Below are 24,018 nucleotides of genomic sequence, written 5' to 3'. Positions count from 1 at the left end.
TGCCTGGCAAAATGTGGGAGCAGATTCTCCTGGAGGGCATGCTAGGGCACATGAAAAACAACAAGGTGCTTGGTGACAGCCAGCATGGCTTCTCTAAGGGGAAAATCCTGCCTGACCAATTTGGTGGCCTTCCATGACGGGGCTACAAAAGTGATGGACGGGGTGGAGTAGTTGACATCATCTGCCTGGACTTGTGCAAAGTGTTCGACACTGTCCCACATGACATCCTTGTCTCTAAATTGAAGAGACATCAGTTTCATAGGTGGACCACTCACTGGATAAAGAACTGGCTGGATGACCTCACTCAAAGAGTTGTGGTCAACGGTTCAATGTCCGCCTGGAGATCAGTAACGAGTGGTGTCCCTCAGGGATCGGTGTTGGGACCGGTCTTGTTTAATATCCTTGTTGCTGACATGGACAATGGAATTGAGTGTGCCCTCAGTGAGTTTGCCGACGACACCAAGCTGTGTGGTTCTGTTGATATACTAGAGGGAAGGAATGCCATCCAGAGGGACCTTGACACACTTGTGAGGTGGGCTGATGCCAACCTCAGGAAGTTTAACTATGACAAGTGTAAGGTCCTACACCTGGGTCGGAGCAATCTCAGGCAGAGCTACAGGTTGGGCAAAAAGGAAATTCAGTGCAGTCCTGTGGAGAAGGACTTGGGGGTGTCATTCAATGAGAAAATGAACATGAGCCAGCTTCAGTGTGTGCTCGCAGCCCAGAAAGCCAACCGTATCCTGGGCTGCATCAAAAGAAGCATGACCAGTAGGTCGACGGAGGTGATCCTGCCCCTCTATTCAGCTCTTGTGAGACCTGACTTGGAGTATTGTGTGCAGTTCTGGTGTCCTCAACATAAAAAGGACATGGAACTGTTAGAAGAAGTCCAGAGGAGGCCACGAGGATGATCAGGGGACTGGAGTACCTGCCATATGAAGACAGGCTGAGAAAGTTGGGGCTGTTCAGACTGGAGAAGAGAAAGTTGCGTGGAGACCTCATAGCAGCCTTCCAGTATCTGAAGGGGACCTACAGGGATGCTGGAGAGGGACTATTCATTAGGGACTGTAGTGACAGGACAAGGGGTAACGGGTTGAAACTTAAACAGCAGAGGTTTAGACTGGATATAAGGAAGAAATTCTTTCCTGTGAGGGTGGTGAGGTACTGGACTGGGTTGCTTGGGGAGGCAGTGAATGCTCCATCCCTGGCAGTGTTCAAGACCAGGTTGGATGAAGCCTTGGGTGATATGGTTTAGTGTGAGGTGTCCCTGGTGATGGCAGGGGGGTTGGAACTAGATGATCTTAAGGTCCTTTCCAACCCTAACTATTCTATGATTCTAAGTATCAGTATGTTGTACCATAGCACCAAACAAGCAACCTTTCAGGACACTTTAAGGTCTAGAGATGTAGAAAGACACTGTTAAGGATCTACTTAAACCAAAGAAAAGACAAAGAGTCAATTTTATTTTGGAGTTTTAACATAAGAAACAATATACCACAAATCATTAGGCAAAAGACAAAGCAATGTTCGTAATCTTATATGAGTACTTTACCTGATTTTTAGATTGTTGTATTTTATCTCTGCGGTGATATGCTTCTCTGTTTGAAGACAGTGCAGGGTCTGAATGTATTGAACCCACTGGAGTAGGCTACAAATATAAATAATACATAGCAAAAGGTAAGTCTAAGTCTTACCAAAAGTTACTGGTTTGTAATAGAAATTAATGAAAATAATCAAATTAAACCAAAATCTTTACTAGGTATTTGCCAACACCAGTCTAGAAAAAGAGGGTAAACCAAGACTTACATAATTTTAGAATTAGCAATTCTGACTACATCAGACATTAATTTTCTGAAAGACTCCAGACTGATTATTTTCTGCAGGTAGCCCTTGCGACATTCTGGTAAAAGCCTGAAAGAAAGGCTTGAAGTGATGATTTTTAATGCTAAACACTGAAAAAAGATTTAGCAGTAAAATACTATGATGCTTTCAGAGAATTACACAAGAAACTTCAAGGTAAAATGTATAATCTGAAAATGTCAAACTTACACACAGAAATCCCTTCCCTATTTATTAAAAAGAAATAAGGAAGACTTTGAGGTGTTGTAAAATTAATCTTTTACCCATAAACACAGCATCTTCTCTAACTTTAGATGCACTGTGATGGAGACTGACATTCTACATCATATTTGAATGAAACAATGCATATACACAGTTTCTTCATAACAGACCGATAAATATCTGGAGTATATATACCTCAGGTACAGAAAAGTATGCTCTACATGTTGAGAATACTGGAAGCAAGGAAATCCCCAAAGCAGGAAAATGCATGCAATAACGACAATCACTTACAAAGTTTTAAACTCTTTGCTTTAAACTCCTTCAACAAAAAAACCAGTCTGAATTCCTGTAACTTCATTTTGGATCGAACAGATTTACTCTGATGTTAAAGAGTATATGTTTGAAAAGAGACTCAATATTAAACATCTCAAGCTGAATAATTATGTTTGAAAATGCATCTGAAAATGGGTTTGTCATAGCAACTATAACAGCAGCCATGAGATGCATGTGTATTCTGAAACTCGAGACTAACGATGGCTCAAAACGGATCACACAAAAAAACTCAGATATTACTAGTACCTTATACCGTACTCACCAACTGTTTGCCAATCCAGTCATATTCATAATCAAACACATAGCCTTTCCGATCAAGTAAGTCTGTGAAGAGCTTCCTTAAGTAGTCATAGTCTGGCTTTTCAAAAAAATCTAGCCTTCTCACATAACGGAGGTATGTAGCCATTTCCTCTACATAAATAAGAAATGCACATAATTGTCATACCTGTTTAAAAGGCACTCAAAAATCAGCACTTACTACTACTTTTTAATGTAACTTCTGTCTCTCACCATAACATCTGAACAGTTGCTCACCATGAATCTGTGACTTACCAGAAAGAAATGTTACTTAATAGTAATATTCTTCAAAATAGCCATATTCTAAACATATCTTACCAAGCAACCCCCACACTAATTTACCTGTTAAGAATTTCCATTCAACCTTTCAGTCCTGATGCACTGTGTGCCAAAAAGTGGGGAAACACCTCTACTTTCCAATTTTACTTTTCCAATTAATTTTACAAAGACAAGCCTAAGAGAAGGAAAGAAGGGGGTATACAAATCTACAAGGTAGTCTTGTGTCTTCAAAGAACATCTGCTACTGGAATCTAACCTTTCTTTAGAAGATCCACTTATACCACAAGTGGGCAATGCCAATTTTCCTCACAAATAATTCAGTACAGGCTCTGTTGACTTGTAACTGTAGTATGATGATGGAAGGCTGAAACAGTGCTGAATGCTTCAGGCATCATGCTATGTGAAGGTGTTGAGCAGAAACAGCAATTATCCTATACAGAAACACTCCAGAGAAATACTAAGGTTACCTGAGCTTTTGCATAAAATAACTGACCAGTTTATATCTGGTCAGATATAAGTATCTGTCAGTCTAATATCACTGTTTAAAAACCATGTCAGTATAAAAATTGAGATGTTACATGGATATTATAAGATTCTCCCAGTAGTGGAGATAACCAGGAAGCTTCTGAAAGGGCCAAGACCTGAAAAGATAACAGGAAAGAACTTTCCTAGTCATTAATGTGTATGAAGTACAGACTGCACACTAGCTGCCAGAACCTAACTAAGCTAGCTAAGAAGTTCCAGTGCAAACTTCTTGGCAGGTTAGTAAAGTATAGAATCATAGAATCATAGAATAGTTAGGATTGGAAAGGACCTCAAGATCATCTAGTTCCAACCCCCCTGCCATCACCAGGGACACCTCACACTAAACCATATCACCCAAGGCTTCATCCAACCTGGTCTTGAACACTGCCAGGGATGGAGCATTCACTGCCTCCCCAAGCAACCCAGTCCAGTACCTCACCACCCTCACAGGAAAGAATTTCTTCCTTATATCCAGTCTAAACCTCTGCTATTTAAGTTTCAACCCGTTACCCCTTGTCCTGTCACTACAGTCCCTAATGAATACTCCCTCTCCAGCATCCCTGTAGGTCCCCTTCAGACACTGGAAGGCTGCTATGAGGTCTCCACGCAACTTTCTCTTCTCCAGTCTGAACAGCCCCAACTTTCTCAGCCTGTCTTCATATGGCAGGTACTCCAGTCCCCTGATCATCCTCGTGGCCCTCCTCTGGACTTCCTCTAACAGTACCACGTCCTTTTTATGTTGATGTCCTGGTCTGAGCAGTAGCAGTCATTTTTTCTCCTTCTTGTAGCTGGTGCACTGCTGTTTTGACTTCTGGGCTGGGAACAGTTGCTTGATAGTGAGCATGTTTTGAGTTACTGCTTGGGTGTTTTTTTTGTTCAAGGCCTTTTCTGAGCTCATGCTCTGCCAGGGAGGAGGGGAGGCCGGGAGGAAGGAGAGAGGGGACACCTGACCCAGGCTAGCCAATAAGGTATTCTATACCATAGCACGTCATGCCCAGGATTCAACTGGGAGAGGGAGAGCGGAAAGGGCTGGAGCTCTGGGGGGATGGAGGAGGTATCGCTTGATGCTCGGTCGGGCAGGGTGGATGAGTTATGGGTCGGTGGCTGGTGAGGTGTTGTATTCTCTTCACTTGTTGTTTGCTTTATCAATATTATTTGTAGTAGTAGCAGAAGTGATTTGTGTTATGCCTTAGCAATTAAACTGTTCTTATCTCAATCCGTGGGGGCCACATTCTTTGGATTCTCCTTACAAACTCTCCGAGAGTTTGGGGAGCAAAGCGGGGGAGTGAGTGAGCGAACTGTGCAGATTTGGTTTAAACCACGACACTTACGGACACCAGAACTGCACACAATACTCCAAGTGAGGTCTGACGAGAGCAGAGTAGAGGGGCAGGATCGCCTCCTTCGACCTGCTGGTCACGCTCCTTTTGATCCAGCCCAGGATACGGTTGGCTTTCTGGGCTGTGAGTGCACACTGAAGCTGGCTCATGTTCATTTTCTCATTGAATGACACCCCCAGGTCCTTCTCCGCAGGACTACCATGAATTTCCTTTTCGCCCAACCTGTAGCTGTGCCTGGGATTGTTCCAACCCAGGTGCAGGACCTTACACTTGTCATAGTTAAACTTCATGAGGTTGGCATCAGCCCACCTCACAAGTGTGTCAAGGTCCCTCTGGATGGCATTCCTTCCCTCTAGTATATCAAAAGAACCACACAGCTTGGTGTCATCGGCAAACTTGCTGAGGGCACACTCAATTCCATTGTCCATGTCAGCGACAAGGATATTAAACAAGACCGGTCCCAACACCGATCCCTGAGGGACACCACTCGTTACTGATCTCCAGCCAGATATTGAACCATTGGCCACAACTCTTTGATTGTGACCATCCAGCCAGTTCTTTATCCAGTGAGTGGTTCACCTATCAAACTGTCGTCTCTCCAATTTAGAGACAAGGATGTCATGTGGGACAGTGTTGAATGCTTTGCACAAGTCCAGGTAGCTGATGTCAACTGCTTCACCCCTGTCCATCACTTTTGTAGCCCCGTCATAGAAGGCCACCAAATTGGTCAGGCAGGATTTCCCCTTAGTGAAGCCATGCTGGCTGTCACCAAGCACCTTGTTGTTTTTCATGTGCCCTAGCATGCCCTCCAGGAGAATCTGCTCCCACATTTTGCCAGGCACAGAGGTGAGACTGACTGGTCTGTAATTCCCTGGGTCATTCATTTTCCCCTTCTTGAAAATGGGGGTTATATTTCCCTTTTTCCAGTCATCAGGAACTTCACCTGTCTGCCATGATTTTTCAGATATGATGGTCAGTGGCTTTTTAACTTCATTCGCCAGCTTCTTCAGGACCCGCGTATGGATTTCATCAGGTCCGATGGACTTGTGTACGTTCAGGTTCTTAAGACAGTCATGAATCAGATCCTCATGTACAGTGGGCCCAAGGTCTAGGTTTTCTCAGTCCCTGCGTCCGCCTTCCGAGACTCGGGTGCTGCGGTCAGAGCCTTTGCCAGTGAAGACCGTGGCAAAGAAGCCATTCAGAACCTCAGCCTTCTCCAAGTCCTGTGTAGCCAGTTCTCCCAAAAGTTTCCGGAGGCAGCCTACATTTTCCTTAGTCTGTTTTTGACCCACTACATACCTATAAAATCCCTTCCTATTATCTTTAACATCCCTTGCCAAGTTTAGCTCCAATTGGGCCTTAGCTTTCCTAACCTGGTCCCTAACTACCCTGACAACATCCCTGTATTCCTCCCAGGCCACCTGTCCTTGATTCCACCTTTTATAAGCCTCTTTTTTCCTGTGAATTTTTCTCAGCAGCTCCTTATCCATCCAAGGAGGTCTCCTGGCCCTCCTGCTGCACTTCCTTCTAGTCGGGATGCAACACTGCTGAGCTTGTAGCAGGTGATCCTTGAATGTTAACCAAGAGTCTTGGGCCAACCTTGCCCTGTAGGGCGATATCCCATGGAACCTTGCTAAGCAGGTTCCTGAAGAGCCCAAAGTCTGCTCTCTTGAAGTCCAGGGCAGTGAGCTTACTGCATGCTCTTCTCACTGTCTTGAGGACCTCAAATTCGACCATCTCGTGATCACTGCATCCAAGACTTCCCTGGAGAGTCACATTTCCAACGAGCCCTTCCCTGTTGGTGAGCACGAGGTCAAGCAGGGCACCTCTCCTCGTCGGCTCCTCTATTGCTTGCAGAAGGAAGTTGTCTTCCACACAATCAAGAAACCTCCTGGATTGCTTGTGCCGGGCCGTACCGTCACCCCAGCAGATGTCAGGCTGGTTGAAGTCCCCCATGAGAACAAGGGCCTGTGAGCGTGAGGCTTTTCCTATTGGTCTGTAGAGTTCTTCATCCACAGGTTCCTCTTGATCAGGCGGTCTGTAACATATCCCCACAGTAATGTGTCCCATCACCGATTTCCCCTTAACCCTGACCCACAAACCTTCTGTTAACAGATCACTTGTCCCAGGAGAGAGTTCCATACTCTCCAGCCTATCCCTAACATAAAGGGCAACTCCCCCTCCCCTCCTACTGGGCCTGTCTTTTCTAAAAAGCCTGTAACCTTCCATTCCAACACTCCAGTCAAAGGAGCCATCCCACCATGTTTCGGTGATGCCTATTATATCACAGCCCCGTAGATGTGCCCACATCCCTATTTCCTCTTGTTTATTCCCCATGCTATGGGCATTTGTATAGAGGCATCTGATCCGAGCTCCAAATGAAGCCGGCTCAGTGGCTGGAGCGGCTAGAATATTACTACATTGCTCAGAGTATTTATTATAGGTGCTGGCAACTGACTGGGTGTGTTGGGATGGAATGATGCTCCCCTCCCCAAACACAACCAGTTTAAAGCATCATTGACATGTCTGGCAAGCCCCTCAGCAAAGCCACTCTTCCCTTTCTTTATCAGAGCAGTTCCACCAGCCGCCAGTAGGCCTGGCCTACAAATGTGGGCCCCATGTTCAAGACACCTAAACCCTTGACTATGACACCATCATTTTAGCCATTTATTAACCTGTCCAATCCTCCTTGCCTTTGGAAGGTCCTCCCCTGTGTCTTGGACAATTGTCGAAAAGACTATCTGAGCTTCAGAACCCCTGACCACCTCTCCCAGAGCTCTGTAGTCCTTCTTTATACTCCTCAGGCTACTACTGTCTATATCCCTAGCACCCACATGTATCGCTAGAAACGGGTAATAGTCCGTGGGACTTACTAGAGCAGGCAGCCTCTCCTCAACATCCCTGATCCGTGCCCCAGGTAGGAAACACACCTCCCTTGCGACCGGGTCAGGCCGACAGATGAGCGCTTCTGTCCCTTTCAAGGCAGAGTCCCCTACTACTACAACCCACCGCTTTTTCCTGGCGGCACCAGTAGAGATCTTCTGTACCAGTGCACCAGCCGGCTGTTTCTGGTGCAAGTGCATTTCCTCATCAGCCCCCTGCAGGACAGCAAAGCGGTTCTGGGTGGGTACAGCAGATTTAGGAGGAAGCCCCTTGCTTTTAATTGCTCTCTTCCTCCTTTTGTTGTTTTTTTTTTGTTACTAATTCCCAGCTTCCCTGATCAACAGCCCCTTCTTTCCTCCATGAGTTAGAGGGGAATCTTGAGGCCCCTGTGCTGTTTGGTCCTGGAGCAAGCAGTCCTGCTTCCTCTCAGCTTCCCTGACATCTTGCAGCTTACTGACAGCATCCCGTAGCTCAGCCACATGCTGGAGAGGGCCTCCATCAGGGAGCAGCGAGCGCAGCCCTGCCCATTCTGCACCTTTCCCTCACAAGACCAGTGCAGGCACTCTCTACACTCCAAGCTCTGCACCGCAACCTCCCGACTTACCGGCTCTGTCTGGGTGCCTACGCTGGCCACCACCGGAGCGGCCAGGGCAGAGCTCCCAGACCAGACCCTGGTCGTACAGCGAGTGCTCACCATCCCGCTCGCCTGCCCACGCGAACTGCTGCGCAAACTGCCTCAGCCCGCTCTGTTTGCCCGCTCCTGGTTGCCACGCTCCCTGGGTAGATTTTTAAGCACTCACAGTTGGTGCCACTCCTCCTGTCTCCGCCCCCAGTGAGTCACCTCCTCGCAGTAGCTGAGCTCTTTGCAAGTCCTGTCGAGGACTTGAGGCTCCCTCCTCAGTGGCTCTTGCCGCTCTGTGGTGAGGCTTCTGGACGTTGACCTCCCCTGGCTCCGCTCCAGTGCCACAGGCGTCCTCTCTCAAGGCACCCCCCCTCAGCAAGTGACTAACAATGGCCACTGATGGCCGGTTTGAATCTTCCACCGAGCCTCCTGTCTCCTCCCCTGGGGAGTCACCTCCTCGGGGTAGCTGAGCTCTTTGCAAGTCCTGTCGAGGACTTGAGGCTCGCTCCTCAGTGGCTCTTGTTGCTCTGTGGTGAGGCTTCTGGATGCTGATCAGTCCCGGCTCCGCTCCGATGCCACAGGCGTCCTTTCTCAAGCCACCCTCCTCAGCAAGTCATACAGAAGTTCCATTCTTGAGAATGGGTTTAAGCCAGGAAAGGCCTCTGAGAAAACAGCTGTAAGGAACAAGCATCCTAATGGGCAGAATAATACAAGAATCCAAGGGCTGAAAGGGAGGACTCATGAATATCTGAAGTACAAGCTTCAAATCCTGTACAGAAACTTCTCAGATATGTGACTATGTACAATACTATTAGACAAATGTATATTTTCAGTAATTCCTTCAGGAGTCAGTGAAATTAGGAGCATGTGGAAATACAAGTCTGAGAAAACAGCAGATGGTAATAAGAGATAAATGTTAATAAACTTACACAAAAGACCAAGTTCTACAGGTCCTTCCACTGCAGAAGGTATTCACACTGCAGTGGTTTGGAATAGAGTACTGCAAAAGCTTCTCACAATCTGATATGGATCAGGTGAAGCACTTGACCTGAGCCCTAGGACATTATATCCAGGTGGATAAATCTCTTAAAATCTAACTTGTTTAGGAAGCTTTGTTGCTCATAAAAGAGTGGGAAACCACCCATTAGCAAGCCATTCTGAGAAAAGAAATGACAAGTCATTCTCAAGTCAAAAGGCTTTCTTGTGGTCCCAAAGTACATGAGAAGGCACCTGTATGTGACAAGAAAGTCACAAGATGAATGAAGTCAAAAGTAGATGCCACATGCACTTACTGATCTATGAAAGAGGTATGTATGTCAGAAGCAGCACAGTAGTATCACTGTACACTCACCCACATCACATTCCAGTAAATTTGGAGAACCTTACATTTTATGGTACAAACAAGGTGTTGTAAGAAACCCATCTTCCAACAGTAGATGGCTGAGAAGTGCAGAGGCAGTGCTAAGATGGAGCTATTTTAAGCTGAACTTCTTCACAGAGAGTGGGGTTGAAGGAGGGGACAAGTGAAAGTTTGAGGCCAGATTGATAACAGAAAGTTGCGAGGCAACATCTTGGACCTGGGTGCCAGGAAAACCCAAATTACTTATTTCTGACAAAAACAGAGTATTAAGTGCTATTTTTTAGCAGATGGAGCACTGGATAGGAGGAATCCCATGGCATTTGAGGGCTACCTGAGCATACAAGCAAAACTCTTCAGAAATTCTAGCCAAGGAGGTCAGCATTTCAAGAAGGCAAGGAGAAACATTGAGACATTGTTAGGGACCTCTTTAACCATACCTTCTCAATGTAAAGTGGAACCAAAGCATGCAAGGCATGTCTTCAGAGGAATGAAGGTTGGATCAGAGACATTTAATTCAGCTGAATGTGTCACAGCTGGCTGACTCCGAAAACCAAATATCACCCTTATCATGCAATGGATGCAGAAACTCCAGAGTCTAGATCCTTGCTCATATTTTATATGCAGCTTTAAACAGCAGCAGTGTTGCACACTCAAAGACAGTACAATTCCACAGAACAGAGGATGAAAATGGTAGGTGTTTTACATGTGACATAGACCAAAAAATCTTTCACTGATGCTAGGGTTCTCTTGCTTTATGGACATCAATCAGCTATCTCAATCTGCAGGCTGACTGAAAAGAATTTAAATTATTTTATGTTTTGAGTGACAAGAAGGATAGGAAAATCCGGAAAATCCTCAGATACCTAATAAGCAAAAACTTCCACATACAATAATATATTTATTATAAAAATGTATGTATGTGCCATCAAAGAAGTTTATCTTTTGTGTTCTCCAAGGTCAAATATCATTTCCCTGTTTCATTTTCAATCCTGTCAACAAGCATGTACTTGATTAAATTTGTTGGAAATAGTCACTAGATATATGGAGCTACTCATGCATTATTATTTCCAAGAATTGCACCAAATACACCTTAAATTACATATTTAAAGGATTCTAACAATTAGGTAAAAATCAACATGCAAGACATGCACACATTCCTGAATGCAGATGACTTACACTATAGAACAGGCTTTTTCCCCTGCATTTAAATTTTCAGCAATTCACCAAACATATGTTCAGACACTTGCTCTAATTTCTGTAACCAAAGTCAATTTCACTTCATTTTTTTTAAATACTCAGAAGAAAGTGAAATGAAAAACATAAGAAAAAAAATGATAGTGGACTCATTTTTACCACCGGGTTGAAAAGAATCTCAAAAGGTCATCAAGTACACCACCCTATCTCACAGCCCTGTCTGTCTAGTTTGTTTTCACACAGCTTAGTGAAAGAAGCTCCACAGTCTTCCTTGCAATGGCAATCCCTTCGTGTTTACACTATACCTGAAACACAGGAGGAGTTCAAATCTAAACTGTTTTGAATTGTATCCATTACATTGTTGAGCTGCTGTGGACGTAGCCAAGTGATCCCTTTCATGTCTGTAGCAGCCAAAAGTTACAGAACTTCTTTCCCTCACAATCTTGACTAGAAGAACCTTGATTTCTTCAAGTCTTTGCTGATAAGTCTAGCAAATATTGCATATAAGAACTCCCACTTATCTATGAGATACCCTTAAAATAAGATGTATTTTCTTCAAGTAGAGTCCCCAGAATTGAACACACTTCTTTAGCTGATGCTTTGCAGAATCAGGTAGAATAGAAATGCCCATTCATGTGTCTATCAGGCTATATCCTGTTCATATAATCTGATTTAGCATACACTTTTTCTTTTTTTTTTTTTTTTTTTTTTAGTACAGAAGCATGATATTGTTCACTTGCACTTACTTTGGAACTGATTTTAAGTCATTACCCAAGTAATCATTCCATATCCAGTAATTCTTAATTTGGATTCAATCTTACCTTCATAAAGTACCTTGGATATGATTTACTGAATTGTACTTATGTTTTTAAGGCTGCATTTGTAATCTGTCAGGATCCTTCAATTCTATCCCCACTGCCAAGCCTACAAATTTCAAACTTACCATATGCAAGCTTAACAAACATTCTCAATTACACAAGGCTCTCAAATAATGAACAGATACAACATAGACATCTATGCAATACCATTTCATGTTTGAAATTCAGCAACAACATACTTCATTTCAAATTGGTTTACACTCTTCTTCCTACAGTAGATTCATCTTGATTACTTCCGAGGATATTTAAAAAGAGCATCAAAAACAAATGTTTAATGTCATGACATAATGTCATGGGCCTTCTGTCCACAGGGCCCAACAGGTCTAACAAAAGGAAATCAAACCACTCAGAGGTACTCTCAGCAAATCCAATGATATTCTCAGCCTATCAATGATATTGCAATTACTTTTCAGAGTGTTTATTCTGGAAAAATCATGCTGGTGTCATGTGTGTGCTCCCCCCCGTGCCAAGCTGGGTAGCCCAGTTTTTTAGAAAAGTCAAATTTGTTTCTCTCCAATTTTCCAATACCTCATCAATTCTCCGCGCACTTAAAAAGAACTAGAAGTGACATGTAAAACTATTTGCAAGTCACTTTAGATATTATTCCAAGCTGTTCCTAATGCAGCTTGTTTTAAAAATGGGTATGCTATTAAATTTGAGATGCAAAGTTTTACATGTGAAGATACATGTGTAGTCAAGTTGATCCTCGTAAGTGTATGTATATTTTTTAATGTTTCTTTTAGAAGAAACTATCTGAAGAACACCAGCATTAGCTTACTGCCACTTCAAAGAATTATTCCTGTATCTATTACCATAGTACATAATACACATATTTGGAAGCATTATTATATTTATTTTTGAGATTATATATTAAACAACTACCTATGCCAGTTTTGTTTTCTAAATCAATGTCATGACATTAACTTTCATTAACAGTATACATTACCTGGAAAGCTTTCACACAATACTTCTATAGGGGTTGCTCGTTTTGTGTCCCCAATTTTCTGGTAGCGTTCTTTTAATGTATCAGCCTGACACAAGAACAAAAGAAGCTTCTGAAGTTATACAGTTTGCAGGCAAACTTTCAAAAAGAAAAAGATCATAGTAAGAAAAGTTGATGATCTGAAAACAGGACAGAGGAAGATATCAAAAGACCACTACCTTTAAACCTTGCCATGGAAGGCTTCCTCTGAGGAAATACATAAACATATGACCTAAAGCTTCCAAATCATCTCTTCTACTTTGCTCTGAAACAAAATTCAAATCTTATTAGAACATTCAATCTGCATAGTTTTACATTATATTTAAAAAAATCAGCTTCCACATTATGTAAAAATAATTGGGAGTGCAAAGTACTTGAAGTCAAACTGAACGCATGGTGGGCTTCTTGTGTACTATGGACCCCCTTAAGAACATAGCTAAAACAAAAAAAGCAGATGCAGACTGCAGATATATTAATCTCAACAATACCTGAAACGGATTATCTTGTTGAAATAAATTGTTTTATTTTAAAATGTATTTTGAACCAGCTGGGTTTTAATTCATATATTTTTTTACCCATTAGCTGTGAACTTGAAACAATGTAAGACAGCTTTAACTAAACTCATTTTTCCTCTATAAAATCATGAAAAAGATGGTCTGTTCCTCAGGGACCCTTATGGAATTTCTGAGTAAGCTAAAGGTGGACTGAAGAAGGCTCAGAAGTCTCACTATTTGATCAGAAAGCAACAGAGAGAGAGGCAATTACATACAGCCTGCTTTCACTCCAGCTGAGTTAAAAGCTAAGTTACATAAGACACCATCTGACATGGGTACAATTTTTCATCTGTAGTAGAGCAGTGTTAGTCCATATGCTGTCCTGATGCAACCACATAGACTAAGAATGCAGGAATAAGCAGTAGACTTCCATGGCTCTCATGAACTGGAGTCAAGGAAACATTGATTCCAGTAGACTGTACAAATCTTGTACCCTTTATCGGACAGGCTGTCCAGAAAGTGAGTATTTCATAAGCACTGCTCACGATATATGTTTTATGCAATGCAGCGCACTTTATGTAAAAAAAAAAATAAAAAATCAAGCATAAAAAAATGTAACTAGTGTGTAACATATGGCCCATCTATGGGCAACACTAAGGTATTGGACACAACACAAAAATGTTTTGCATAGTTGTATTTGGTCTTTCCTAAGGGGTAATAATTCCTCTCTTTTGCATTAACTTCTACAGGTCACGCTGATAAAAATATTAAACTCTTCTTAAAAAAAAAAAACAAAACACCAAATAAACCACCCCTTATTGAGGCAATTGCTCCTTCACTGGGGTCCTTTCTACAGACTGAGAAACTCTAAATCTTTACCCTGAAATGATTTCTAATTAAGGAGATTTTTATTTTATTTTTTTTATAAACTTTGGACCACTGAAGATACTTCTGTAGGATAGTTCTGTGGGAAATACTTATAGGATACATCACTGCATTCACAGTGCCCTCAAGACTCCTCTATGGGAAAGAATTTTATCGTTTGCTTTAATTTGGGGTAAACGGAAATGTTACTTAAATCCACTTGAGTTCTTCACTGACCAATCTGGAGCAACAAAAAAACAGGAATCAAATATCCTTTCCTAGGGATGGAATTACAAATTTCTTTAAGATAAACATGAGAAACAATAAACTTTAATATTATATTGCCCTTGTGGGAAGCAGGGCCCCTGAAAATTGAAAAAAAAACAACAATCAAACAAACAAAAAAAACCCCACCAGCAGTGGACTTGGTGAAACAGAAAAGGATTTCAAGCATCAGCTGGAGAAAGGGCTGCTGATGTATGCTGAACCTAGTGCATCACAACTTAATGAGATTGAGAGGTTCTGTTGCACAAGCAATCCATGAAGTTCCTCAGTAATGTGGAAGACAACTTCATCTACCTAGTAATAGATTTGCCAAAAAGGACAGGTGCCATGCTTGGCCTTGTACTCACCAACAGGGAGTGGCTGGTTGGAATGTAACCCTCGAAGGCAGCCTTGGCTGAAGTGATCATGAGATGGCCGAGCTCCTGATCCTCAGAACAGTCAGAAGGGGATGCATCAAGCTCACCACCCTGGACTTACAGAGAGCAGACTTTGGCCTCTTCAGGAACCTGCTTAGTAAGGTTCCATGGGATAAAGTCCTAGAGGGCAGGGGGCCCAAGAATGCTGGTTGATTCAAGGATCACCTGCTCCAAATTCAGGAGTGTTGCATCCCAACTAGAAAGAAATGGGGCAGGAGGCCTCCATGGGTGGATAAGGAGCTGCTGAGAAAACTTAGAAGGAAAAAAGTAGTTGGTAAAAGGTGGAAAGGAGGACACGCAGCCTGGGAAGAATACAGGGATATTGTCCAGGAACCTAAGGACCAAGTCAGGAAAGCTAAGACCCAGTTAGAATTGAGTCTGGCAAGGGATGTCAAAGATAACTGGAAAGGCTTCTATATGTATGTAACAAACAGAAGACAGATTAGGGATAATGTGGGCTCTCTTTGGAAGCTATCAGGAGAACTGGCTACGCTGGATTTGGAGAAGGCTGAGCTTCTCAACGACTTCTCTGCCTCAGTCTTCACTGGAAAAAGCTCTGACCACAACGCTCAAGTCTTGGAAGGCAGATGCAGGGACTGGGACGAGGAAGACTTAAGAACATGCAGCAGGAGAGAATCAGGTTCGAGAGCATCTTTGCAACCTGAATGTGCACAAGTCCATGGGACCTGATGAAATCCATCCACAGGTCCTGAAGGAGCTGGTGAACAAAGTTGCTAAGTCACTGTCCGTCATATTTGCAAAATCATGGCAGTCACTGAAGTTCCCGATGACTGGAAAAAGGGAAAAAATAACTTTTCAAGAAGGAGAAAATGGAAGACCTGGGAAACTACAAACCAGTCACTCTTACCCATTTACTTAGCAAAATCTTGGATCCAGTTCTCCTGGAAAGCATGCTAAGTAAGGCACATGAAAAACAATGAGGTGATTGATAATAGCCAACATGGCTTCACAAAGGGCAAATCCTGTCTGACCAATTTGGTGACCTTACTATGATGGGGCTACAGAAACGATAGACAGGGGCAGAGCAGTTGACATCATCTACCTGGACTTGCGCAAAGCATTTGACAATGTCCTGCATGACATCTTTCTCTCTAAATTGGAGAGACACCATTTTGATGGATGAACCACTTGGTGGATAAAGAATTGGCTGGATGGCCGCACGCAAGGAGCTGTGGTCAGCGGCGCAATGTCCAGCTGGGGAGGAGTGGTGCTCATCAGCGGTCAGTGCTGGGACCAATCCTGTTCAACACGGTGACATGGACAGTGGGATTAATGCAGCCTCAGCAAGTCTGCCATTGATACCAAGCTGTGTGGTACAATTGATATGCTGGAGGGAAGGGATGGGATCCACAGGGATTTTGAAACGCTTGAGAGGAGGGGCAGTGCCAACCTCATGAAGTTCAACCAAGACAAGTTCAATGCCCTACATCTGAGTCAGGCACAACCACAGGCTGGTCAGAGAAGAGAATCAGAGCAGCCCTGCAGAGAAGGACTTGGGGTTGTTGGTTGATGAGAAACTGAACATGAGCCAGCTTCAATGTGTGCTTACAGCCCAGAAAGTTTACCCTATCCTGGGCTGCACCAAAAGGAGTGTGACCAGCAGGTCGAAGGAGGAGATCCTGCTCCTCTGCCCTGCTCTCAGACTTGACCCCACTTGGAGTATTGTGTGCAGTTCCGGTGTCCTCAACATAAGAAAGACATGGAGCTGTTGGGAGCAAGACTAGAGGAGGGCCATGAGGATGATCTGGGGTCTGGAGCAGCTCCTGTATGAAGATGGGCTGAAAAAGTTGGTGCTGTTCAGCTTGAAGAAGAGAAGGCTGCTTGGAGAACTCATAGTAGCCTTCCAGTACATGAAGTGGGACTGCAAGGATGCTGGAGAGGGACTCTTCATTAGGGACTGTAGTGACAGAACAAGGGGTAACAGGCTCAAACTTAAATAGGACAAGCTCGGGTTAGATATAAAGAAGTACTTTACTTTGAAGTTGGTGAGGCACTGGTGAGGTTGAGTAAAAAGTGGTAAATCTCCATCCCTGGCAGTGTTCAAGGCCAGGTTGGATGGAGTTTTGGGTGACATGATCTAGTGTGTGGCATCCGTGCCGATGGCAGCAGAGTTTGAACTAGGTGACCTTAAGATTCTTTCCAACCCCAATTACTGTATGATTCTATAGAAGGTAATACAATCACAAGATGACAAACACACAAAAAAACTTTCATGTACATAGTCTTTTTTCTTTTAAGGAGGTCACCTGAACCTAGCTAAGTAAGTAATACACTAATATCTTTATATTTAATTGAAGATCTATAGAAAAATTAATCATCTCAATGGGTTGATTTTAGTAAAAACTAGAATCCCATTCAGCAGTCTATATCCAGAAATTATCCTTTTTTAAGCATACACAGTAAAGTAACCATAACACAGGTCAACAGACATTTGGTCATTCATTATGAACACTGCATTCCCCTCCAAATAAAGTTCTAATACTTCCTATAGGAATGATGAAAGCGTAGAAGCATACTATCTGGATCAGAAAACACATTATTAGCTACCTGGATGATTACACAGCTTGATACACAGACTCATTATTGTAATCACAAAGTACACAGCAAGCCTACACATCCTGAACTATCAGTCTTTTAAATATAGCAAAAATAAATTTGAAAGTTATCATCCAGAATTTGTAGTTTTACTAAAAATAATATAATCCCATACAATAATATATTTTGAGAGAAAGAATAGCACTCCTTCCTGTCATGGTTTAAGCCCAGCCACAACTCAGAACCACGCAACTGCTCTCTCACTGTTCCACTTCCTGCCCCCCTGCTCCCAGAGGGATGGGGAGGAGAATTGAAAGAATGTAACTCCCATGGGTTGAGACAAGAACAGTCCAGTAACTAAGGTATAACAGAAATCACTACTGCTACCACCAATAATAATAATGATAAGGGAAATAACAAGGGAAGAGAATGCAACTGCTTACACCTGCCAAACGATACCCAGCACAACTGGGCAGTGATCTAGTCCTTTCGGGTAACTGCCCTCACTTTATATACTGGGCATGGCGTGCTGTGGTATGGAATACCTCTTTGGCTAGTCTGGGTCAGGTGTCCTGTCTCTACTTCCTCTCGGCTTCCCCTCCTCCCTGGCAGAGCATGAGACTCAGAAAGTCTTTGGTCACAGTAAACATTACTGAGCAGCAACTAAAAGCATTGGTGTTATCACCATTGTTCTCAGGCTGAGAGACAAAAGCACAGCACTGCACCAGCTACTAAGACGGTGAAAATTGACGTCTACTGCTGAACCCAGGTCATTTCCCAAATAAAACCAGGAACCCTGAATTCAATGATTCAAATATAAAAATGAAGTTCTACACCCATTTTATCATAAGGACACATCGTCCTTATGTCATGCTGTTAAGAAAAATGGGAAAAAATTTGTATCCTTAATTAAGGAAGCAAAGATTTATTTATCTCAGTTTGCATTAGAAGCACTGTTTCATGTGATTATGGATTTACAAGGTTAGCTTACACAGGGAAACGTATTTGTCTACGGCAGCTAAATTCCTGCCCCTCAGATCCAGTGATAACTCCTTGAGTACAAGAAGGAGACTAGGGGACTTCCCATGGGAGTCCACGTTCTGGAAAAGGACTTCACTCTGCACCACTGACTCAGTGACATGTAGAAATTGCTAAGACTCCTGGAGGCCTATCACCACAAAGCACAGCTTGTACCTGCAAAAACATCAGTTTTCTCTGAGTTTCTGGAATAACTTGGTGATTTAGGCTAATACAATTTTAGGTCCAAACATTTATTTACAATAAAACAATGCATTAAAATTGAGCCAATATAGAACTATTTTTTTGCTGGTTTAGATTACAAAGAAGACTGGTCCCTAGAAAACTGATGTTAAATCTAGATCATGACTGCTCTGGTAACAGAATAGATCTACTATAAAACTAAGGCTGGGGCTCTTTTGATTTTGTACCAAAAGTACTGTTTAAAGTAATTGACTTCATTTGGCCTTTCAATAAGCATTAGAAGAGCTGAGTTTCATTCCCAAGAGTCTCAGGGATCCATTGTAAAATAGCTAACCTTTGCGTCAAAAAAAGGACAGTGGTTGTTACAGAGACTATTAGAGATAGTCATATTAAAGCAAATTCATGTGACTTTACTTTCTGTAGCCAAGTATCTTAGACAACAACCCAGTATACTGTTTTTCTGGATTTAGAGAAATCCCCAAACTATCAACAACTTAGATTTCCACTAAATACAGAAAATTGTAGGACTTTTACAGATGCACATTTTTGTCTTCCTTAAGCTTCCAGTCAGAACCTACATTCTCTGAGATCCCTCTCTTCCTTCCTGAAAATGAAGAGGCCCAACTTAAACACATACAGCATGGGAAACTAAAAAGGGTTAGAGATGCAACATGAGGAACAAACAAGAGGAATTAGAGATGTGTGCACATCTACGGGGATATGATAATAGCTATCACAGAAACATGGTGGGACAAGGGGTAACAGGTTAAAACTTAAACAGTGGAAATTTAGATTGGATATAAGGAAGAAAGTCTTTACTGTAAAGGTGGTGAGGCACTGGAATGGGTTGCCCAAGGAAGTTGTGAATGCTCCATCTCTGGTGGTGTTCAAGGCCAGGTTGGACAGAGCCTTGGGTGACATGGTTTAGTGGGAGTTGTTCCTGTCCATGGCAGGGGGGCTGGAACTCCGTGATCTTAAGGTACTTTCCAACCCTAACTATTCTATGATTCTATGTGCCCAGGCCTGCAGGGCTCCTGTGTGGTGAGATGGCTCCTATGACTGGAGTGTTGGAACAGAAGGCTGCAGGCTCTATAAGGAAGGACAGTCTGGAGAAACAGTGAGGGGATGTCACCCTCTATGTCAATGACCAGCTGGAGTGCACAGAGCTCTGTCTGGAAATGGATGAGGAGCTAGTCAAGAGCTTATGAGTCAGAATTAAAGGGAGGGCGGGGACGGGGGACATTACAACAGGGGTCTGCTACAGGCCACTCAACCAGCACGACTGAGCAGATGAAGCCCTCTATAGGCAGACAGGAGCACGCTCACATTCACAAGCCCTGCCTTCATGAGGAAATTCAACCACTCCTTTATCTGTTGAATGGACAACGAAACAGGGTACAAGCAATCCAGAAGGTTCCTGGAAAGCCTTGATGATAACGTCCTTCTTCAAGTGAGAATCCAATTGTGAGAGGTGCTGTGCAGTATCCTTGCTACCCTTGAGTTCAGGAGAACTGACTTTGGCCTCTTGAAGGATCTGCTTTGTAGAGGACCATTGGATAAAGCCCTGGAGAGAAAAGGGAGCCAAGAAAGCTGTCAATATTCAAAGATCACCTTCTCCAAACTCAAGAGTGATGCATGGTGACAAAGGCAAGTCAGGCAGAAACACCAAGAGGCCTGTGTGGATGAACAAGGAGCTTCTGGACAAACTTCAGCATAAAAAAGGAGGCCTACAGAGGGAAATAAGGACAGGTAGGCTGGGAGGAATGCAGAGAAATAGAGCAGCCAGGAGTTAAAGCCCTGACAGAATTAAATCTAGCCAGGGACATCAAGGGCAACAAGAGCTTCTGTAGGTATATTGGTGATAAAAGGAAGGCTAGAGAAAATGTAGGCCCTCTCCAGAAGGAAATGGAAATCTCTCTAGGACATGGAGAAGGCAAAGATACTCAATGATCTTTTTGCCTTGATCTCCAACAGAAGAGCTCCAGTCATGCTGCCCAAGACACAAAAGGCAAAAGCAGGGACTGGGAAAATGAAGAACTACCTGCTGTAGGAGAAGATCAGGTTCAAGATCATGTAAGGAACGTTAAGGTGCACACATCCATGGGACCAGAAAAGTTCCTGCTGACTGGAAAAGGTAAACTTTAATACCTTTTTTTAAAAGGGGAAAAAAGGAAGATGCAGGGTACAACAGGTCAACCAGTCTCACCTCAATGCCTGGCAAGGTCATGGAGCAGATCCTCTTGGAAACCAGCAAGGCACTTGGACAATAAGGAGGTCATTGGTGACAGTCAACATGGCTTCACTAAGGGCAAATCACACCTGACAAATGTGGTGGCCTTCGATGATGAAGCTACAGTGTTGGTGAATATGGGAAGAGTAACTGATGTCATCTACCTGTACTTGTGCAAAGCATTCAACACAGTCCCACAGGACAGCCTTGTCTCTAAATTGGAGACCTATGGATTTGATGGATGGGCTACCTGGTAGATAAAGAATTGGCTTGACTCAAGGAGCTGCAGTCAAAAGCTGGCTGTTCAAGTGGAGACTAGTGACACTCCTCAGGGGTTGGTACTCATACCAGTTCTATGCCTTTCTGAAATCTTTACAGTGATGATGGTAAACCATGCAGAGAAGCATAACCTCATGTAATGAATCCACTTCAGTTCAGACTCAGATCAGTGGTTCCTGACCTGATTATTCTGCAGGCATTTCTTGGGTGACAACTCATCATCAAGATCTCTGAGGTCTAACAAACACTGAAGACTATGAATGGGAGCTCTTAACTTCCATAGCGTCTCCTTCATGTGGAGTTTGGTTTTGCTATGTTTGTTACTCCCCTCTAAAAATGCAGCATTTCTTTAATTTGTGAAGTAGGATGTACAGAACGCCATCAAAACTTGCACAAATTTGCCAAGGTCCACTCTTCTGAGGAGTATATAGAAGGTGACACAGAGTTACTGAACTTTGTGTAGACAATAGATTCAATAATCTTTTGCTCCAGAAACTGAATTATAATCAAGGGTTTCTGGCTGTTTTGTCCCAGGCTGGGACACTGTACCTGAAATAATTTTGTTTATGTGAAAAATAATGTGGCTTTATTCAGATCGCTGTTTGAAGGAAATACAAATATTCTGCAGCCCTTAGCATGTGACTGGTGTCCTTGCTTCTATAAGGTAGTTTCTCTCAGAGACAAAATTTCTCCACACTTCATAGAATCATAGAATGGTTTGGGTAAGAATGGACTTTAAAAGATCATCTAGTTCTAACCCCTCTATGATTGGCAGGGTTTCCCAAAGCCACATCTCACCTGGTCTTGAACACTTGCAGGGATGGGACAGTCGCAGCTTCTCAGGGTAACCTCATCACAGTAAAGAACTTCTAAGTTCTAATCTAAATTTCCCCTCTGTCACCTTAAAGCCATTTCCCCTCATCCTATCACTACACGCCCTTGTAAAAAGTCCCTCTCCAGTTTTCATGCAGACTTTAGCTACTGAAAGGCCACAGTAAGGTATCCCCTGAGTCTTTTCCAGGCTGGAGAAGCCCAGCTCTCTTAGCCTGTCTTCATAGGAGAGGTGCTCTAGCCCTCTCAATCATCTACGTGGCCCTACTCTGGACTCCCTCTAACAGGTCCACATCTCTCTTCTGCTGGGGGCCCCAAAGCTGAATGCAGCATGTCATGCGAGTGGAGAAGAGGGGCGGGATCACTTCCCTTGACCTGCTGGCCATGCTCCTTTTGATTCGCCCCAGCACATGCTTGTTTTCAGGGCTTTTCAGGGCTGAGAGAGCACACTGCCAGCTCATGTTTTGTTTCTCATCAACCAACACCCCGAGTCTTTTTTGTGGGCATACAGCTGCAAGGAAAGATAGCTGTCAGCTCTGAAGTAGCTAGTATCTAACAAAATCAACTTTTGGAGGCTACTGATCTCTGATTGTGGATGACGAGTGTTTTGATACTGAGTTTGACCTTCCTGAAATTGCAGCAGAAGAGCAAACTGGGTAATTGTTTCTCAGCTGCTCCATGGATATAAATCCACTTACTGTGCTTAGCAAAGCAAACTGCATTTCAGAAAGCTCTACTGCTTGCTACAAGACTTGGTTAAATATTAGATATTAAATGTGTTTCTTTGACAAAAATATTGTTGAAATTTTAGTATTCCTCATGTATAAGTAAAATAATATACACTGGTGCTTCATATACTTATCAGAACCTCTCTGAAATACCCATTAATCAATTCTACACTTTCCACAGAAGTAACTCTAAAAAACTGGGAGGGAGAAGGGGGGAAGGACTGTTTATTTGGGAGAAAAGAAGGCTCACAGGAGATCTTCCCACTCCCTAGAGCTACCTGAAAGGAGATGCAGCAAGGTGGGTGTTGGTCTTTTACTGAAGTAACAAGAGATAGGACAAGGCAAAATGGCCTCAAGTTGGACAAGGGGAGATTTAGACTGGCTATCAGGAAAACATTCTTCACCAAAATGGTTGTCAAGCACTGGAGCAGGCTGCCCAGGGAAGTGGTGGAGTCACCATCCCTGAAAATGTATGAAAGACGTGTAGATGTGGCACTGAGGGACATGGTTTAATGGTAGACTTAGCAGTGTTAGCTTAAAGGGTGGGCAGTTAGCAGTTGGGTATTTTCCAACATAAATGATTCTATTTTTCCACGTTAACATCAATTCAACAGCTACAGCTGCTAACCACAAACTACCACAGTCTGACTTTATTGATAAAACACCTTATTACTATTTAAAAAATGTGAATGGTTTCTCATTTGCCATATTAACACAAAGTAACTGTGAGAGCAACCTAATTAGTGGTTACCATGCAACTTGTTTACACAAATTCAAAGGTGTCAAACCTTTTCACTAGAAAACCTCTATATAACTGGAATAACCAAATCCAAAAAGATACTGCTTTGAGTGCTCACATATTATTATTCAATAACAACTTCTCTATATATATCCCCTGCCATTTCTTTTGTGCATCATATTTACAACACTAGCGTAACTTTTAACTAGTCTGACAAAACCTCATTAGCAGCATAAAAATTAAAAACCACCAAGAAAATCAAGAAATCAGCATAAAATATAAATTACTTTTATTCCACTACCTGGTGCATTTCAAAGGGCTCAAAAAACAGGCACGATAGAATTGAAAACATATGGTCTTGCAGTCTTTTTACTTTGGTATCCTTAATAAGCACATCTGCCTACCACCCACCCAACCTGCTATGGTATGTTTCTAATGTGAAGATGTTATGATACAGAAAGATACACACATTATCCTCCTTTTATGGATATCTGACAAAAATAACTATTGTTTGCTGAGACATAACCATGACGATTAGCAACTCAGAACACCATATTCCCATAAACAGTATTTCTGCAAGGACAAACCCTAATTTTGCACATTATACAAAGCTTGCAGTTATTA

General features: G+C 42.9%; 1 protein-coding gene across 1 annotated transcript in view; it reads right to left on the bottom strand.

Annotated features, from left to right (window-relative positions):
- The window catches only part of CSNK1G3 (casein kinase 1 gamma 3), an 87,724-nt gene that overhangs the window by 15,284 nt on the left and 48,422 nt on the right, over positions 1-24,018 (bottom strand). Inside the window, exons 7-10 of the mRNA XM_034073098.1 lie at positions 12,931-13,016; positions 12,716-12,800; positions 2,654-2,802; positions 1,550-1,645 (exon numbers count right to left, since the gene is read on the bottom strand). Of these exons, the coding sequence (XP_033928989.1) occupies positions 1,550-1,645; positions 2,654-2,802; positions 12,716-12,800; positions 12,931-13,016 (416 nt within the window). The remainder of the gene's footprint in view (positions 1-1,549; positions 1,646-2,653; positions 2,803-12,715; positions 12,801-12,930; positions 13,017-24,018) is intronic.

The sequence above is a fragment of the Melopsittacus undulatus genome, chromosome Z (assembly GCF_012275295.1).
Source record: "Melopsittacus undulatus isolate bMelUnd1 chromosome Z, bMelUnd1.mat.Z, whole genome shotgun sequence".
Taxonomy (NCBI): domain Eukaryota; kingdom Metazoa; phylum Chordata; class Aves; order Psittaciformes; family Psittaculidae; genus Melopsittacus; species Melopsittacus undulatus.
The sequence above is the reverse complement of the archived record's forward strand: the minus strand, read 5'-3'. Positions and strand labels throughout refer to the sequence as shown.